The sequence below is a fragment of the Vombatus ursinus genome, unplaced genomic scaffold (genome assembly GCF_900497805.2).
Source record: "Vombatus ursinus unplaced genomic scaffold, bare-nosed wombat genome assembly UNPS02014779.1, whole genome shotgun sequence".
Taxonomy (NCBI): domain Eukaryota; kingdom Metazoa; phylum Chordata; class Mammalia; order Diprotodontia; family Vombatidae; genus Vombatus; species Vombatus ursinus.
This window is the reverse complement of record NW_020954557.1, coordinates 58,470,222-58,486,251: the sequence shown is the minus strand read 5'-3', so window position 1 is coordinate 58,486,251 and position 16,030 is coordinate 58,470,222. Positions and strand designations below refer to the sequence as shown.

Sequence of the window (16,030 nt, the reverse complement as noted above, 5' to 3'; positions counted from 1 at the left end):
TCATATTTTCTTCTAACTTGAGTAACAATAACACGGGCCTATAGTGATGAGGGCTCCCCCTCCCCCTCCCCCCCCTCCCCCTCCCCATCATTCTTGTTTCTCCTTTCCACACTCTTTGCCCTATTTCATGAAGTTCCCAGTGTATTTTTTGTGTTAATGATTATCTAATTGCTTTTCCATGTGTGAAACTCATAAAGTTAATGCTAGACTATGAGGCCTGACGCCTCCCTGAAGGAACTCCCCAGAGTTAAGCTTTCTTACCTCATATAAATGAATTTGCTCCTTTGTCACAGCAAAGATCAATAAAATGTTATTTTGCACCAATTTCTCTATAAGTTGTCCAATTGTTGGATATTCCTGGAAAGAATATGAAGATTTAAGCTGAATTCATGTAACATTGAAGTATGGAATATGAATAAGAAGACAGATTTGGGAAGTTTGGGTTAGAATCATTTAGAATTGAGGATTCTCATAATCAATCAATAAACATTTATTAAGCACCTACTATGTGCCAGGCACTGTGTTGGTCATTATGCCTCTCACTACAAATATATAAATGTAATATTACAGGGTAGGTATTTACTTTATTTTGCTAATAACTCTTTGTAATGAACATTTGACTATTAAAAGTTTTTAATTTCTTAAAAAAATTTTCAATAGCCCATATGTTTTCTTTTCTTTTTCAGTGGGTCACTTGACATTTAATTAGAAAATTGGAAGACGTTTGTGGTAGAAGTGATCCTTGAGTGGTATTTTCAAAGTAGAAAAACATTACTCCCTTTATTAAGTGCCATTTGGCAGTCAAGGAAGAATGCTGTAAGGGGGGAGGGATGGGTAGGTATGGGGAGCGGCACGCACAGCTGGAGGAATCTCACTGCCAAAGACCTGAAACAACTACCCACCGATCTGGGAAAGGGTGGATGGAATGGGAAGGATCCAGGCAGAGATAGCTGGACAAGGAAATGAAATATTGCCTTCTTTTGCCCCACCTTATGTGACATGATCCCTGTATGGTTTCTTGGATTGAGAAAACTGGCCTTTCCTGATGTCATAACTTTGCTTTTAAGTGATTCTGCTATCCTTTACAGGGCCACTGAAACACATTCCAATTCTGTGTTGTGGTAACTAACACATTTCCAGGAGATGGGGCTTGTTTTTCTTTTTAAAAATATTCTTAATAAGAAAAGCTATTGAGAAAATTTGGAGCCCAAAATCTTATAGAAGTGAATGTTGAAAACTAAAAAGAAATAAAATACATATAAAAAAGAAAAGCTATTAATTAGCAACTCTATATATTGTCCTTTTTAAGACAGGCCTATTTATTCTCCAAGGTTGGGGGAATGAGGGAATTTTTCTGGGAATGCTGTTATGGTGCTGTATGAAACTGAAGATAAAGAAGAGAGGCTAATGGATGAAGGATTCAAATGGATGAATAGTGCCCATGAAGGTAAATGAGAATGGCTCATGTCATTCCAGGATAGAAAACCAAACTTGCACATTGGCAAGCATCTGATATGATCACATGTTCCTGAGTTTTCCTGGATATTTTAGGCTAAAGGTCCTATTTTAGATACGGATGAATTTCCAATGCAAACATATTAAGTTTTGTTTTGTCTTTCCCTGAGATGCTCAGATTATTAACTGGATGTAGAAATCTGGCAACATTGTATGTATTTTCATTTAATTAGTTCATTAGGAGTAGAGGTGGTGAATGATGCAAAAGCAAATTCATATGGTTTCACTAAATCTCTCATAACACAAGTTCATGCCATCTTTGTTCACCCAGAATGTATAGCTTCCTTCTACCTTCTGCTTCAATGTCCTGTTTTACTTCCTTTCCTGCATTTTCCATTATAGTCCAATTGACCTGCTGGCTGTTTCCCTGCTGTGTGGTCCTTTGCCTCTATGTCTGGAATTAGTCTCTCCTTTCCTCCCACTGCCTTGTGGAATCCCTAGCTTTCTCCAAAGCATGGCTCAGGCAACACCTCCTTTAAGGCTCTGCCTGATCTTTTCCCTCCCCCTACCAGTTATTAGCACTCTGTTGAAATTATTTTGTATTGCTTCCTATATATTTTGTATTTATTTACCTGTGTGCATGTTGTATCCCCACACTAGAATATAAACTCCTTGAGGGAAGGTACCTCTTCATTTTTTGTTATTGTAGCCTGAATGCCCAGTACAATGGCATGTACATCATGGATATTTAATAAATATTAGTTGAGTTGAGTTGAATTTAATTGTCTTGTCTAGTCTCTACAAAGGCTTCCCTGACTCCTCTAGGTCTTCTCTCTTTAATAACGCAGCTCTTGCAGTCTCTATCACAAAATTTAGCACTTAGTTATATACTGTCACATGTATGTACACATATATATTATATAGTATTATGCATTATGTATTATATGCATCATTTTTCTCTTCCAAACTGCATTATAAACTTCTTGAGGGTGGGGTTCATGTCTTATACTTTTAGCAGATTTGACAGGTATTGAAAAAATGTTTGTTGAATGTTTGAGAATTTTATGTAGACCTGGGCTGCTTCTTTCTTTTGTGTCACAGACACCCAGTCTGATGAAGCTTGTTGACTCCACAGAATATTTTTAAATGCATAAAAGAAAATATATTGGCTTGCAAAGGAAACCAATTATATTGAAATAGTTATCAGAATATTTTTTGTATTTTTAATATTTTAAAAATTATTTAATTAAAATAAAATATTTTTCTGTTTTTTAATTAATTAATTAAAATTAAAATTAAATATTTTAATATTAAAAAATAAGTGCAAAGACTCCAGGTAAAGGACCCCTAGTCTAGACAGTGGCTGTGAACCACTAACCAAAATTATCCCTAAACAAATTACTTCATTCTCATAATTTAACAAAAATTTATTTGGTGCCACTGAACTGACAGCTGGAAATGTAAAGCTATTGACCACATATATCTTCAAAGACCTTACAAATGAATACTTCCTTATGTAATATTGCCTTCCCTGTTGCTTACTGTCTGCCTCCCCATCCTTAAGAAATGAACAAAAAGTTCACTTCACTCTACCATTCCTGGAAGCTATATATCTTTATTCCCTTCACAACTAAACTCCTAGGGAAAAAACAAACAAACAAACATACCTGTCTTCTCTTGTTACCCCTACTTCCTCTTCCAGTTCTCAGCCTTTTCAATTTATCTTCTTATTACTTAATTGAAATGACTTTCTCCAAAGTTACAATGATCTTTTATTTGCCAAATCTAATGGTTTTTTTTTTAAATCAATTTTCACCCTTCTTGATCCTGCAATACTTGACTATTGAACATCCACCACTTTCTTAACCCTCTGTTGGCTCATTCCAAGGCTTTGTCCTGGTCCCTGCTTCTCTTGTCTTCCTATACTCTTTTTCTTCATGACTTCATTCCATACCTTTAATTTTCACATTTATGAAGATGACAAATCAATATATCTAGCCTGAGCTTCTCTCTTGAGCTTTGGTCCTTCCTCACTAACTGCCATTTGGATATCTGGCAATGGATGTCCAGTAGGCCTCTCAAACTCAACTTGTCCGAAATAGAATTCATTATCATTCCACCTAAACCCACCCTCTTCCAGACTTTCCTTTTATTCTTGCTGGTACCATCATACTTCCAGTCCGCTGGGCTTATAACTTTGGAGTCATTCTTGACTCCACTTTCTTTCACCTCATGTATCTAAACAGTTTTCAAGTGTTGTCAATTTTGCCTCATCCACATCTCTCATCTACATCCCATTCTCACTATACCCAAATGGCAGCATCCCTGGTTCAGACCTTCATCACCTCTCTCCTAAACTCTTACATTCCCTTCCTAATTGATCCCCCTTCTTCCAAACCCTTCCTTCTCCAACTGAACCCACCACATAGCTGCTAAAGTGATTTTCCCAAAGTACAGAGATGAAATCATTCCTCTACTCAAAAAACTCTAGTGGTTCCCAATTGCTTCTAGGTTCCAATACAAACCTCTCTTTTTGGTATTTAAAGATCTTTACAAGCTGATTCCAACCTACCTCTTTATTTTTCTTGTTATATATAACTCCCTTTGCCAAGCTCTATAATCTAGCCAAACTGGCTTTCTTATTATTCCTTGCTCATGATACCCTACCTCCCATTTCTGGACAAAGCACAGACTGCCTTCCTCCAATGCATTCCCTTCTCATTTCTACCTCTTAGAACCCCAAGTTTCCTTTCAAGCTCAGATCAAAAGACACCTTCTACATGAGTTTTCTTTCCTTATCCCCTTAGTTGTTAGTGCCTTCCCCACCCCTACCAGTTACTGGTATTTATTCTGTATATACTTATATATGTATTATGTTGCTTCTTCCAATAAACTGTAAACTTGTTGAGGACAGGGACTGCTTTATTTGGCTGTCCCCAGTGCCTGCTATGTAATAGATGCTTAATAAATTGTTATAGATAATGCGGACAAGGATATCTATCTATCTATCTATCTATCTATCTATCTATCTATCTATCTATCTACACAGGTAGCTATAACAAAAGGGACCATAATATCATAGATTTAGAGTTGAAAGGGACCTTAAAGGTCCAATCCCTTCATTTTAAAAATAAGGAACTGAGACCTAAAGAGGACTTATTCAATGTCACACAGATATTAATCTGAAGGAGAATTTGAAACCAGGACAAGTCTAGACTATAACTTCCTCATTCTATCTACTATGTCATACTGCCTCTCAGTAAGATACATGTAAAAGAGAGATTGAAAGAAATTTTGATGAGAAATTTGAGGGAGAGATCACATAAGGGGGGCAAGTGTAGGGGTGTTGGAGAAAGGTTTCATGGAGGGGTAATATTGCTCTGATTTAGCAACTAAATACTCTGGAGTTTGAGATACAGCAATAATACGCAAATGTAGGTCTTGGAACTGAGAGGTACAGAAAACTCTTGGGATAAAGGAGGATTGGGGAAATTATGTACAAAACAGAAGAAAATGGCAATTTTCATATTGAAAACTTGGCATGAAAAGGTTTTTTGATATGTACACAATTTTACTCTTCATATTTTTGAAAGGGAAACGTCATTAGCATTGACATTTGTATGACATGGAAAGCCCTAGTTCTGCAGAACCCAGTTTGGTAAACATTGAATTAGGAGAAAATTATGTACAGAAGGGACAAGGAAAGCAGAATACACTGGAGAGAGATGTGAAAGTAGTCAAATATCTTTTGTTATCCTTATTCTATTTCTTGGTTTCAGAGAATGGAATAACTATTAGTTTGACCTTTGATTGATGATACAGGAATTATGTTAGTCTGTGGTGATTTATTCAACATTCATTCCACAAAAATTTATTGAGTATTTATTATAAGAGAAGTGCTATGATTAGCTGGTGGGTACTATCTCCCTCTGTTCTTATTATTTTTGAAGTATTTGCTACAGTACCTATGGGCAGTAAGACAAAACATCTAAGCAATAACAAGGCAATAAATCATCTTTTAGATTTCTCATTCAGTAGAATATAAATCCTTGATAGCTGGAGCCATTTTGTTTTTGTCATTATGTCTCCAGGGCTCAGCACAGAGTATGTACTGTGTGCAGCTGGTGTACAGTAGGTACTTAATATTAATGTAGTAAATTGGATTCATTGTAATTTGATTATGTAAATTATATGATTAGGTATTGGAGTGATATTGGGAGAGGGGAGGCAGGATGATAGAAAATACTTAGAAATTTGGAGTATTGTTGGTCATAATCAGGAGAAAATATCCATCTTGACAAATTTTAATTTGCCCTGTTAATACCACAGTTAACTATGTTGTACTTCAGTGCTTCAATGAATTTGTGCTCTCATTGGCGTGAGTATTCGCTCCGCAGCTACACACGACAATCTAGTGCTTGTATGCACAGTGCTGGCTCATGAGAATAACTGGAGCTGGGATTTAGAAGGCCTGTGTTCTATACCTAGCCAAACAATTCACTAGTTTTGCAACTGTAAGCATGTTACTTAATTGCTCTGTCTCAGTTTTGTCATCTCACAAATGGGAAGATAATTCATAAATAATATTTTGCATGCCCTTTATGGTACAGGAAAACATCTTGTTTAAAAAATATGGCTTATTGGACACCATTTACAATTAACACTAGAGTTTAAGAATATCTGTACCCCTCATTTCATGGCAGTTCAGGACCCAGCAACATCATGTAGTAGAAAGAGTACTGGACTCAGAAGATGAGAGTTCAGATTCCAGCCATATTACTCATGTATCTTTGAACAAATAACAAACTCTCTGAGCCTCAAAGTCCTCATTTGTAAAATGGAGGCAATAATAATGCAACCTACTTTATGGAGTTATGTATAACCATGTAAAGTGTTTTGTAGCATTAAAATGTATCATAAATGTTTGCTGTCATTAACATACAGATTCAGAACAAAGAGAGATGATTCTTTGCTGTCCTGAATTGGTTTCAGACAAGAGACTTTCTGAGAAGGTAGGGCAATTCCAGGGCTACAATGGACTAAAGTGATCTCCGAGGTTCCACTACTAACCTGACCCCGTGGATCTAGATTTGAGGTGAGCAAGGAAAAGGAGGTGAGGTTCAAAGCCCCAAACACAGATTTCAGTGATATTTGGTAACCTGTTCTGTATTATGTAATTACAGTGTCCTCTAATGATGCACTATCTCTGAAATCTCACCATAGCATGCAAGTGACCCTGGATTCTCAAAAGCTATGTCAGCAGACTACATGAAGACTTTCCAAGTAGCACTTAAAACTGATTCTTGGGGCACCTAGGTGGTGCAGTGGATAGAGCACCCGACATGGAATCATGAGGACCTGAGTTCATATTTGACTTTAGACCAGACACTTGACACTTACTAGCTGTGTGACCCTGGGCAAGTCACTTAACCCTGATTGCCTCACCAAAAACAAAAGCAAAAACAAAAAAACAAACAAACAAAAAATAAAACCAATAAAAAACTGATTCTTACATCTGAAAATCAGCTTCGGTATGTTCAGAAAGGATCACTGCCAACATGAAGGCTTTCCAAGTAGCATTTAAAACTGATTCTTGCATCTGAAAAGCAGCCTAGGTAGGTTTAGAGAGGGTCATTGCCAAGTGGCCACCTTATGGGTCCAAAGTGTCTCTTGCAGAGCATCCACCAAAGTATAGAGAGGTTGTGATCTGTGCCAGAAACAGAGCCCCAACATCCCAGTAGGGTGTAAATTTTTTGAGGGTGAACACTGGTTTATTTTTACTTTTTCCCCTGTGATTACTTTGCCTTGGGCAGAGTAGATACTTAATAAATGTTTGCTAAATTGAACTGAACTGATGAAATCATAAATGTATTGAAGATGTATTTCTGTCATTTCTTATACTTAATTATCTCTAGAGTATTTAAGACTTAAATTAATATGGAACACATAGTATGTTACCAGGACAGTTGACATGGAGTACTCATTCTTGCTGTCCAAGTGGCAAACTCCATCATTGGGGATAACGATTCCGGCCAATTTACTGTCCATTCCAAAATGAGAATCCGCATCACTCACAAACACAAGAAGATGGAGTGAATCGTTCCTCCACCCAATTTGTTCCTATAATTAGATTGAGAAGTTCAGGGTATGTTTGATTCAGATAGACATCTGTTGAATGTTGATGAGCTATACTTAGAACTGTTAAGAATTGATAAGACTTTACATCTGCTTCATTTTTTCCATTCAGTTATCTCCCAAGGATAAAGCCATATAAGAAACACAGAACATGGTGAAATGTTTCCCTGCTCATTTTCTCAGAATTCTCTTTTAAGAGAAGATGTAGTTTGGGTTGCTCTGGTTATTTATGAAGCAGATTATTTTAAAAAATTATATTTATACTCTACCTTTCCTCTCCTCCAATTACTCTCCTCCCAACACTACCATACCAAAATCTTAAGGTCTTGCAGCATGAGAGATTATGTTAAAGATACTGTAGAAATCCTTCTCTATCATATATTTGCATTTTAAAGAAATCGCCATCACCTTCTTTGTGCTTTATACATTTAGCCCATTTAATTTCCTATTCTGATAGAATTAGCTTTTGTAAAGCAGTCTGGAATGTGTGCTTCATTTTTGGGGGTAGCCATAGCAGCATTATCCAGCATAGCATCCTACCTTACAGACAGCAGCTTGCATAATTGCATCAAATCCCCCCTCTGGAGTGTCGATATTTGCTGAAATTTTCTGATTCTTCACGATTTCATTGAACCTTTCTGCATCACTTGTCAGTGGTAGAATGTGTTTAAATCCAAAGGTAGGTAAGCAAAAATGGGGAACACTACTGCAAAAGAAGATGCAAAAACATCTATAATAAAACCTATCAGAACATAATTTATTCATCAGGAATAGCCTCATCAGAAATTCCTTAAGAAATGTTTGATTTTCAGAAGTATCTGGTTTTGTGATTTGGCCTTGAATCTCACCATTGGTTCTAAGTCACAGCTTTCATGCTTGAAGGATCTTTGATGCCATTAACATGGATACTCCTTGACTCAATGTAGATTTCAATGCTTTCACACTTTCTCATCTTATGCCATACTGTCTACACATTCTCATTTGAATCCTCCACATTATACCAGTTTATAAAAAGTCAACAATGAAATTGTTAGAGTGAAAATTGTTTCTTGCAACTCCTAACCACATCAATAACTTTCATTGGGTCCTTACTGTAATAGATGTTGCTAGGCTAGGAGGCAGGACATTTTCCAGCCCCAGCACATGAAATCTCACAATTTACAAAGGTAGAAAGGACAAACATAAGTCAAATTATACTATATTATCCCAAAATAAGATGTAAAACCCCACCCAACTCATTAGAGTGCTAGCTACAGAGACAGAGAAAAACTAAGTGAATGACTGGAGTCATTGGAGCTAGCAACAGTTAACCTGGGAAGCTTTCATGGGAAAAGTGTATTCTGTGCAGCATGTGGCCTGGCTGTAAGGAAGAGCATGGTANNNTTCTGGAAAAGGAATGGTATGTGCAGTATATTGGAAGTGGGGAGGGACAGTTTTATTAGAGCAAGGAATAACTAGTAGAATTACTGAGCCAAATCTAAAGGATATGTATTGGACACAGAGTAGAGGGTAGAAACAGTGAGGTGTAGTAGAGAGAGACCAGGGTTTGATTTTTGGCTGGTAAACTCACTAGCCACGTGACCCTGGCCAAACATTTTAATTTCTTTGTGCCTCTCTGTCCTCACCATAAAATGAAGATAATAATACAATGTAAATCTCAAAGGCTTATTGAAATGAGAGCTGTTTTTCTTCTGAGGACAATTAGGTAATGGAAAAGGGAACAAGGAATCTTAGGTAATGGAAAATGGAGCAGTATGAAAGAGTAAACTTGGTTTAACAAGGAACTCGAAGCTTCTCAGAATAGAAGGAAAGTGAGTTAAATGATCAAGACGACTGCTGACATAGATTACAGCTAACTAGAAGGGGAATTCAAGAGGGCAAAGGCTGGAGGCAATGAAGTCAGCCAGGAGTCTATTGTAATATTTAGGGTGAAAGGTATTTAGAACTTGGATGTAAGCAGAGCAGAACAGGAGCACAGACCAGTGTGGGGATGTTTGCCTTAAGTACTTCTTCCCCTTGCATCAATCTCAGCGTTTCATTCATTCATTCATTCAACAAGCAATTATTAAGCACCTCGCAAGTGCCAGGCACTACGCTGGTTCCTGGAGAGATAAATACAAAGATGAAACAGTCTCTGCCCTCAAGGAGTTTCTGTTCTATGGGAGAGTGGTAGAGCATGAATGTATTTAAGAAAAATACATACAAATTAATTATTGAGGGGATTGTTGTTTAGTCATTTTCAGTCACGTCCAACTCTTTGTGATCCCATTTAGTGTTTTCTTGGCAAAGATACTAGACTAGTTTGCCTTTTCCTTCTCTGGCTCATTTTACAGATGAGGAAACTGAGGCAAATAGGGTTGAGTGACTTGCCCAGGGTCACACAGCTAGTAAGTGTCTGAGAGCTAAATTTGAACTTAGGTCTTCCTGACTCCAAGTCCAACACTCTCTCTACTAAGCCACTTACCTGTTATGTAGGGCTTTTGGTAAATTCTCATTGGAGGATTCATGTAATGCCTTGGAAGCTTTCCTGAATATCTAGAGGGTTCCAAAATGGCATTTGAATTATAGATCTACTATTTGTCATTCTTTTTGTTTGACTGGCTCACCTTTTCTTCCAGTTGTACGTGTCCTTTCTTCTACACCATTTTTCAAAGTCATCTTTGATAACATATTGTAGCCTTTTTTTATTCCTTAACATGAATCTTTCATTAACCTTTTGCTATCTGCAACTAGATTTCTTCCAACTAGATTTCTTTTGCAGTGGTAGGTGCTTCATGGCTAAATAGTATTGCTGGGAGAACACTAAGGATAAAAAAATTCAGTTTTTGTAGGAGTGATATTTTCCCAAATATAATCCAATCTGTTCTCTTCTGAGAATTCTGAACTCAACTCACTGTCCATCTGCAACATCTGCCTGAGATATACAAACACATTGGGCTGTAGATCCAATTGCATACCACAGTCTAAGAAACATATATATCATCCACTTTATTTCTTTCAGTGTACATTGTTAAGTTTGTATCTTTTGAACGGTCATGATTTCATTAATAGTCTTTGTTTGGTACAGTTAGCACAACGCCATCTGTGAATAGTAACATCTCAAGAACATTGCCAATCATATTTTCCTGTGGACCCTCTTTAGGGCATTCATCATTACAATGGAAAATACTTTAGGTAAACAAATGCCTTTCTAGTTTGTGGCTTGATTCTTAAAATAGTAACTCACACTTACAGTATACTTTAAGGCTTGTGAAGTACTTTACTACATGATCTCATTCAATCCTTACAAAAATCTTGTAAAATAGTTTCTATGAGGCAAAGTAAGATTAAGTGATTTGCTGAGGTTTATATAGTCAATAAACGACTGTGATAAGATTCAAACCCAGAACTTCCTGACTCCGTGTCCTATTCTGTAGACACTCATCCATACTGTTTTTTTTTTTTTGTAAATATACTTTGGGTCACATAGTTGTAACTATAACAGAATTTTGTATTATATTAACATATGTATGGAAGCTACCTTGTTTGAAGAGAGCCCCTAAAGCTGTATTTTGCTTTTCTATGCCAATATACTTTAAGACTTCAGGGAATCCAAGACCCTATTGGCATGGGTACCTCCTCTTTCAGTGTAGAATACAACTTACCCATGTCTGCTCACCATATGTGATTTTTATCCATGTCTTTCAGTAAATCCTCCATAGAGGTTCATGGATTTTAAGAGTCAGAAAGAATCCTACTGGCCATCTAGTACAATCCTCGTGAAGCATCCTTTCTCCATTATCTCTAATAAGTGATTCATCCAGTCTTTGCCTGAAGAACTCTAGTGAGGAAAAGCCCACTCTTTCCCAAGGCAAGGTTTTCCTGATATCAAGCCTAAAGCTACCTCCCTGTAACTTAAACCCACTATTCCTAGTACTGCCAGTTGAGACCAAGCAGAACACCACTCATATTTTTTCCATATGATAGTCATTAAAGTACTTAGAGACTGCTATCATATCCCCCATTGATCTTTTCTTTCCCAGGTTAATCATTCATAATTTCTTCAATCTTTTTTTGTTTTTGTTTTTGTTTGTTTTTGGTTGGGCAATGGGGTTAAGTGACTTGCTCGGGGTCACAGAGCTAGTAAATGTTATGTGTCTGAGGCCGAATTTAAACTCAGGTCCTCCTGAATCCAGGGCCAGCGCTCTATCCACTGTGCCACCTAGCTGTCCCTCTTCAAACTTTAGGATACATTCTCAATCAATATCTTTCTGTATCAGGATGGCTAACTAAAACTCAAAAGAGGATTATCAAGTTATCCCAATATCATGAAAGTTTTGAATAGCTCACCTGGGAGCACCGCTGTTCAAGAAATACCCTTTAGAATTCCTACAAACACTTGATTCTACTAACACTCTATTTTACCCTGCAATTTAAGAAAAGCTTTGTGGACATTCCCCCGTAGAAGATTCCCCCAACCTCATTTAAACAAATATATTCATACATTTGTGAAATTCTATTAAAATATCTTGACATATTCCTATATAAGGTAGAAAGTTTTGCCAATGCCATGGGGGCCTAGGTTCCATGCCAAGAAACCATTCCATGAGCTACGTCAGGAACAATTAAAAGGCTGAAAGTCTGTCTTAAAGGAAAGATACAGAATCAAGGAATTGAGATGGCATCTCCCCAATAATTAAAACACCAAAAAAAATCTGAAATAGAGATGTAAAAAATAGAAATATGATTTAGAACCTCAGAAAAGATAACAAATGATAGAGATACAATCAGACTACCTCTGTTCATATACTTGGTGCCATATGTTGATGAGCGACATTTCCCCAGGAAATGTGCCCCCACCATCCTGGAGAATTGAACTGGTACACATCAGAGAGCCAAAAGCAGCAATATCTTATTTTACTAGGACTAGCTAGATGTCAAATGTATATCTATGCATATATCAATGAATATGTGGAATCAAGGACACATAAACATGTGTGTATGCTGCTATTATTTCTATATTAAGAGGATCAAATGTCAAAGGTAGGAGGTAGTAATCATCGTGTTCCCTTTGGCAGACCTTAACGTTGTTTGTACCCATCACCTATGTGTTATGTCTGACCTGTCTTCTCACTAACCTAAAAGCACCTTCCTAAAATATATTGCCCCAAACTGAACATGATATCCCATATGTGGTCTGACTGGGGCTCTCTCACCACGTCCCTTCTCAATTTCGTCTGGTATAGTATTAGCCCTTTAGGGCCCCATGTCACACAGTTGCTTCATTTGGATCTTGCAGTCCAGTAAAATCTCAAGGAACCTGGTGAGGACATTCTCATCCTATGCTGCTACAGCTGAGTTTTTGAACCCAAATGTAGAACTTTACATTTACTCCAATTAAATTGTATCTTCCTATTTCTGAAGCTTTTTTCTCTTCTATCCCATGCTCCCTGGGCTCAGGTCCCATTTCTGACACATGGGTTGCATTACAAGTCACAGTTTCTTATGGCTTGAGGAAGCACTTTAAGAGTGTAAGCTGCAGAACGATTAGCTATCTGCATTGATTGGTAGAAGGTATTTCCTCATAGGGCATGCCTTACTTACATCAATGGAATCACAAATCTAGTCCAAAACCAAATAATTTTTCCAAAAAAGTTAGTGTTCATCTTGTTTGATTCGGGGCATCACTCCAACCTGTCCACATATTTTTAGATATGGACTCTGCCATCCAGTATGTCATCTCTACCTTACCCCCCACACACATACACCCCTGCCTATCCCCATCTTCATGTTATTTGCAGATTTGACAGACTTGCCATCTTTGCCTTTATTCAAATCACTGATAAATCAATCAATCAATCAATAAGTGAACATTTACTGTAGGCCTACATGTCAGGTGGGGTAGCTAGGTGGTACAGTGGATAGAATGCCAGGCATGCAGTCAGGAAGACTCATCTTTCTAAGTTCAAATCTGGCCTCAGACACTTACTTGCTATGTGACCCTGGGCAAGTCACTTAGGCCTGTTTGTCTCAGTTTCCTTATCTGTAAAATGAGCTGGAGAAGGAAATGGCAAACCACTTCAGTATCATTGCCAAGAAAACTCCAAATGGGATCACAAAAAGGTGGACACAACTGAAATGATTGAACAACAACTGAAAGTTGAATGGGCCTGCCTTCAGAGGTAGAACTATAGATTTTGGGACAGCTAGGTGGTGCAGTGCATAGAGCACTGGACCGGGAGACAGAGGACCTGACTTCAGATCCAGTCTCAGACACTTATTAGCTGTGTGACCCTGGGCAAGTCATTTAACCCTGTTTGCCTCAGTTTCTTCATCTATAAAATGAGCTGGAGAAGGAAGTAGCAAACCACTTCAGTATCTTTGCCAAGAAAACCCCAAGCAGGGTCACAAGGTGTCAGACATATTCAACAACAACAACAACACACCAGGCACTCATAAAAAATATTGAATGGCAAAGGACCAAAGACAAGTCCATAGAGTCTCGATTAGAGCCTTCCCTCCAAATTGTTATATAACCATTACTGACTTCTCATTAGGCCCAGCCATTCAAACAGTTCCAAATTCACCTTTTGCTACCTTTTACTGTCATCTAGCTCAGGGCTGCTTAATTTTTTTCCATTTGCTACCCCTTCAGCACTTCTTAAACTGTGGATTGCGACCCCATATGGAGTCCCGACCCACAGTTTAAGAAGCACAATTCATGCTCACAGCTTGCTCACCAGCTTGGTATAACTCTGGTATGTTTGTGCAACACAAACAAGGTTTTCTAGACCCAGAGTTGCCTTCATACCAGATGCATCAGATTGAAACTTCTGGGCAGAGTGCCTATCCTCAAAGGGAAAATCTCTGATACAAGTACCTGCAGTACAATCTAAAATTAACAAATGTATGGGAGGGCTTATAAACTATATGCTAAAACATTTCTTTAGAGAGATGTCTGAAAGGATTAGGGAAAGCTTCATGGTGGAGATGGCACCCAATAAGACCAGAAGGGCTGAGGAAGAATTCAATAGTCAGAGATAGGGGAAAGGAGTGGCAGGATTATCCTCTAAGGCTTAAAAGGCCCAACATTAGAGGAGTTGGTGTCAGAGATTTTATGGGAGCTCTTACTGCTCCTCAGAGGATGCTTTCTTCTTCTTCTAGAAGACTAGCTGCCACCAAGGCCTTGGAGAAGAAGTGTTTTGTCTCAGTCAATATCCTTTTTTAATTTGAGAAATTGTGTTCTTTTAATCTTTTATCAGTCAAGTTGTTTTCATTGAATTTTTATGGTTCATGAGTATGCGTTATTCATTCAAGATACTTCGCTGGCAGATATAGTAAAACAATTGAGCTTATTAGTTTAATTGTGTTCTCCAGTAAAGCATCATACCCATTATAGTGAACTTCTTGACACCGTTGTTTACCTAGCCTTCCAGTTTGAACTCATCCAAATGTATCCCCGTGGGGCAGAAGTAACTCAGAAGTAACTAGCTATGACTACCCTTGGTAGTTTGTGGCAGGAAAGGGAAATATATATAAAAACTAAAAGCCATTTAGATTCATGCTATTATCTGTACTGGAAGTTTAATAAATAGTTTTGTTCTCAATAATTAGAAGTATGAAGTTCACGCACAAAGTTTCCCTTAACTTACAGTGAGTCAGAGTACTGAGAAATTGATGCACTCCTTGAAATTTGTTTTCACCTAATCCTGAGGCTATGCCAGTCATTCACCCAAGCTGTCTTGTGCAAGACCTCAAAAACTTTATTTGGCCAGGCTCCAGTTGAAAAACAACTTATACTTTTGAAAATAGTATTTTAAAACTTGTTTTTCTTCTTTACTCCCTGGTGATGTTGTATGTCTGGGAATCATGGAACACCAAAGGGACATGGAAAAATGCATGTCAGATATATTGGCTTTAGCATGTAATTATAGATGACTTATGGGAAGGAGCAACAGAAAAGACTTTTTTGTGGGCAAGTATGACTGGAAAAGGAGATGGGGGCAGTTATGTCAGGAGAATGAGAGATAAGAGAGGGATACCCTTGAGGTATCAATAGAATCAGAGGAGAGCCTCCAGCATGTTAGATGAATGAAGTCACAGATCTATTAAAGTGTCAAAGTATAAGTTTTTCTTTCATATATGCTGGAAACTTTGATGTATAAAAATGTATGTCAAATGCTAACATGAGCTTGGAAAATGGTTTTATAAATACAAGTGTTTTTGTGCATTTCAGGGGGGTTAACATTTTAAAATGGATAATTTCAATTACATTAAATTAAAAAGTATGCTTTACATTTCACAAGCAAGGTAATTGGTGTCTCTTGACCAATGTGTGCATAATCCATGTTTTAAATTGATGATTACATTATAATATATAATGGACTCACAGAAATCACTTTCCTACTGAAAATTGTTGGTTGTTGGGGTGTAAATGGACTGTAGAAGATAAATAAGAGAA

General features: G+C 37.5%; 1 protein-coding gene across 1 annotated transcript in view; it reads right to left on the bottom strand.

The window, feature by feature from the left end:
• The window catches only part of ITGB6 (integrin subunit beta 6), a 95,012-nt gene that overhangs the window by 71,555 nt on the left and 7,427 nt on the right, over positions 1-16,030 (bottom strand). The window contains exons 6-8 of the mRNA XM_027866022.1: positions 8,131-8,296; positions 7,414-7,575; positions 262-357 (exon numbers count right to left, since the gene is read on the bottom strand). Coding sequence (XP_027721823.1) covers positions 262-357; positions 7,414-7,575; positions 8,131-8,296 — 424 coding nt within the window. The remainder of the gene's footprint in view (positions 1-261; positions 358-7,413; positions 7,576-8,130; positions 8,297-16,030) is intronic.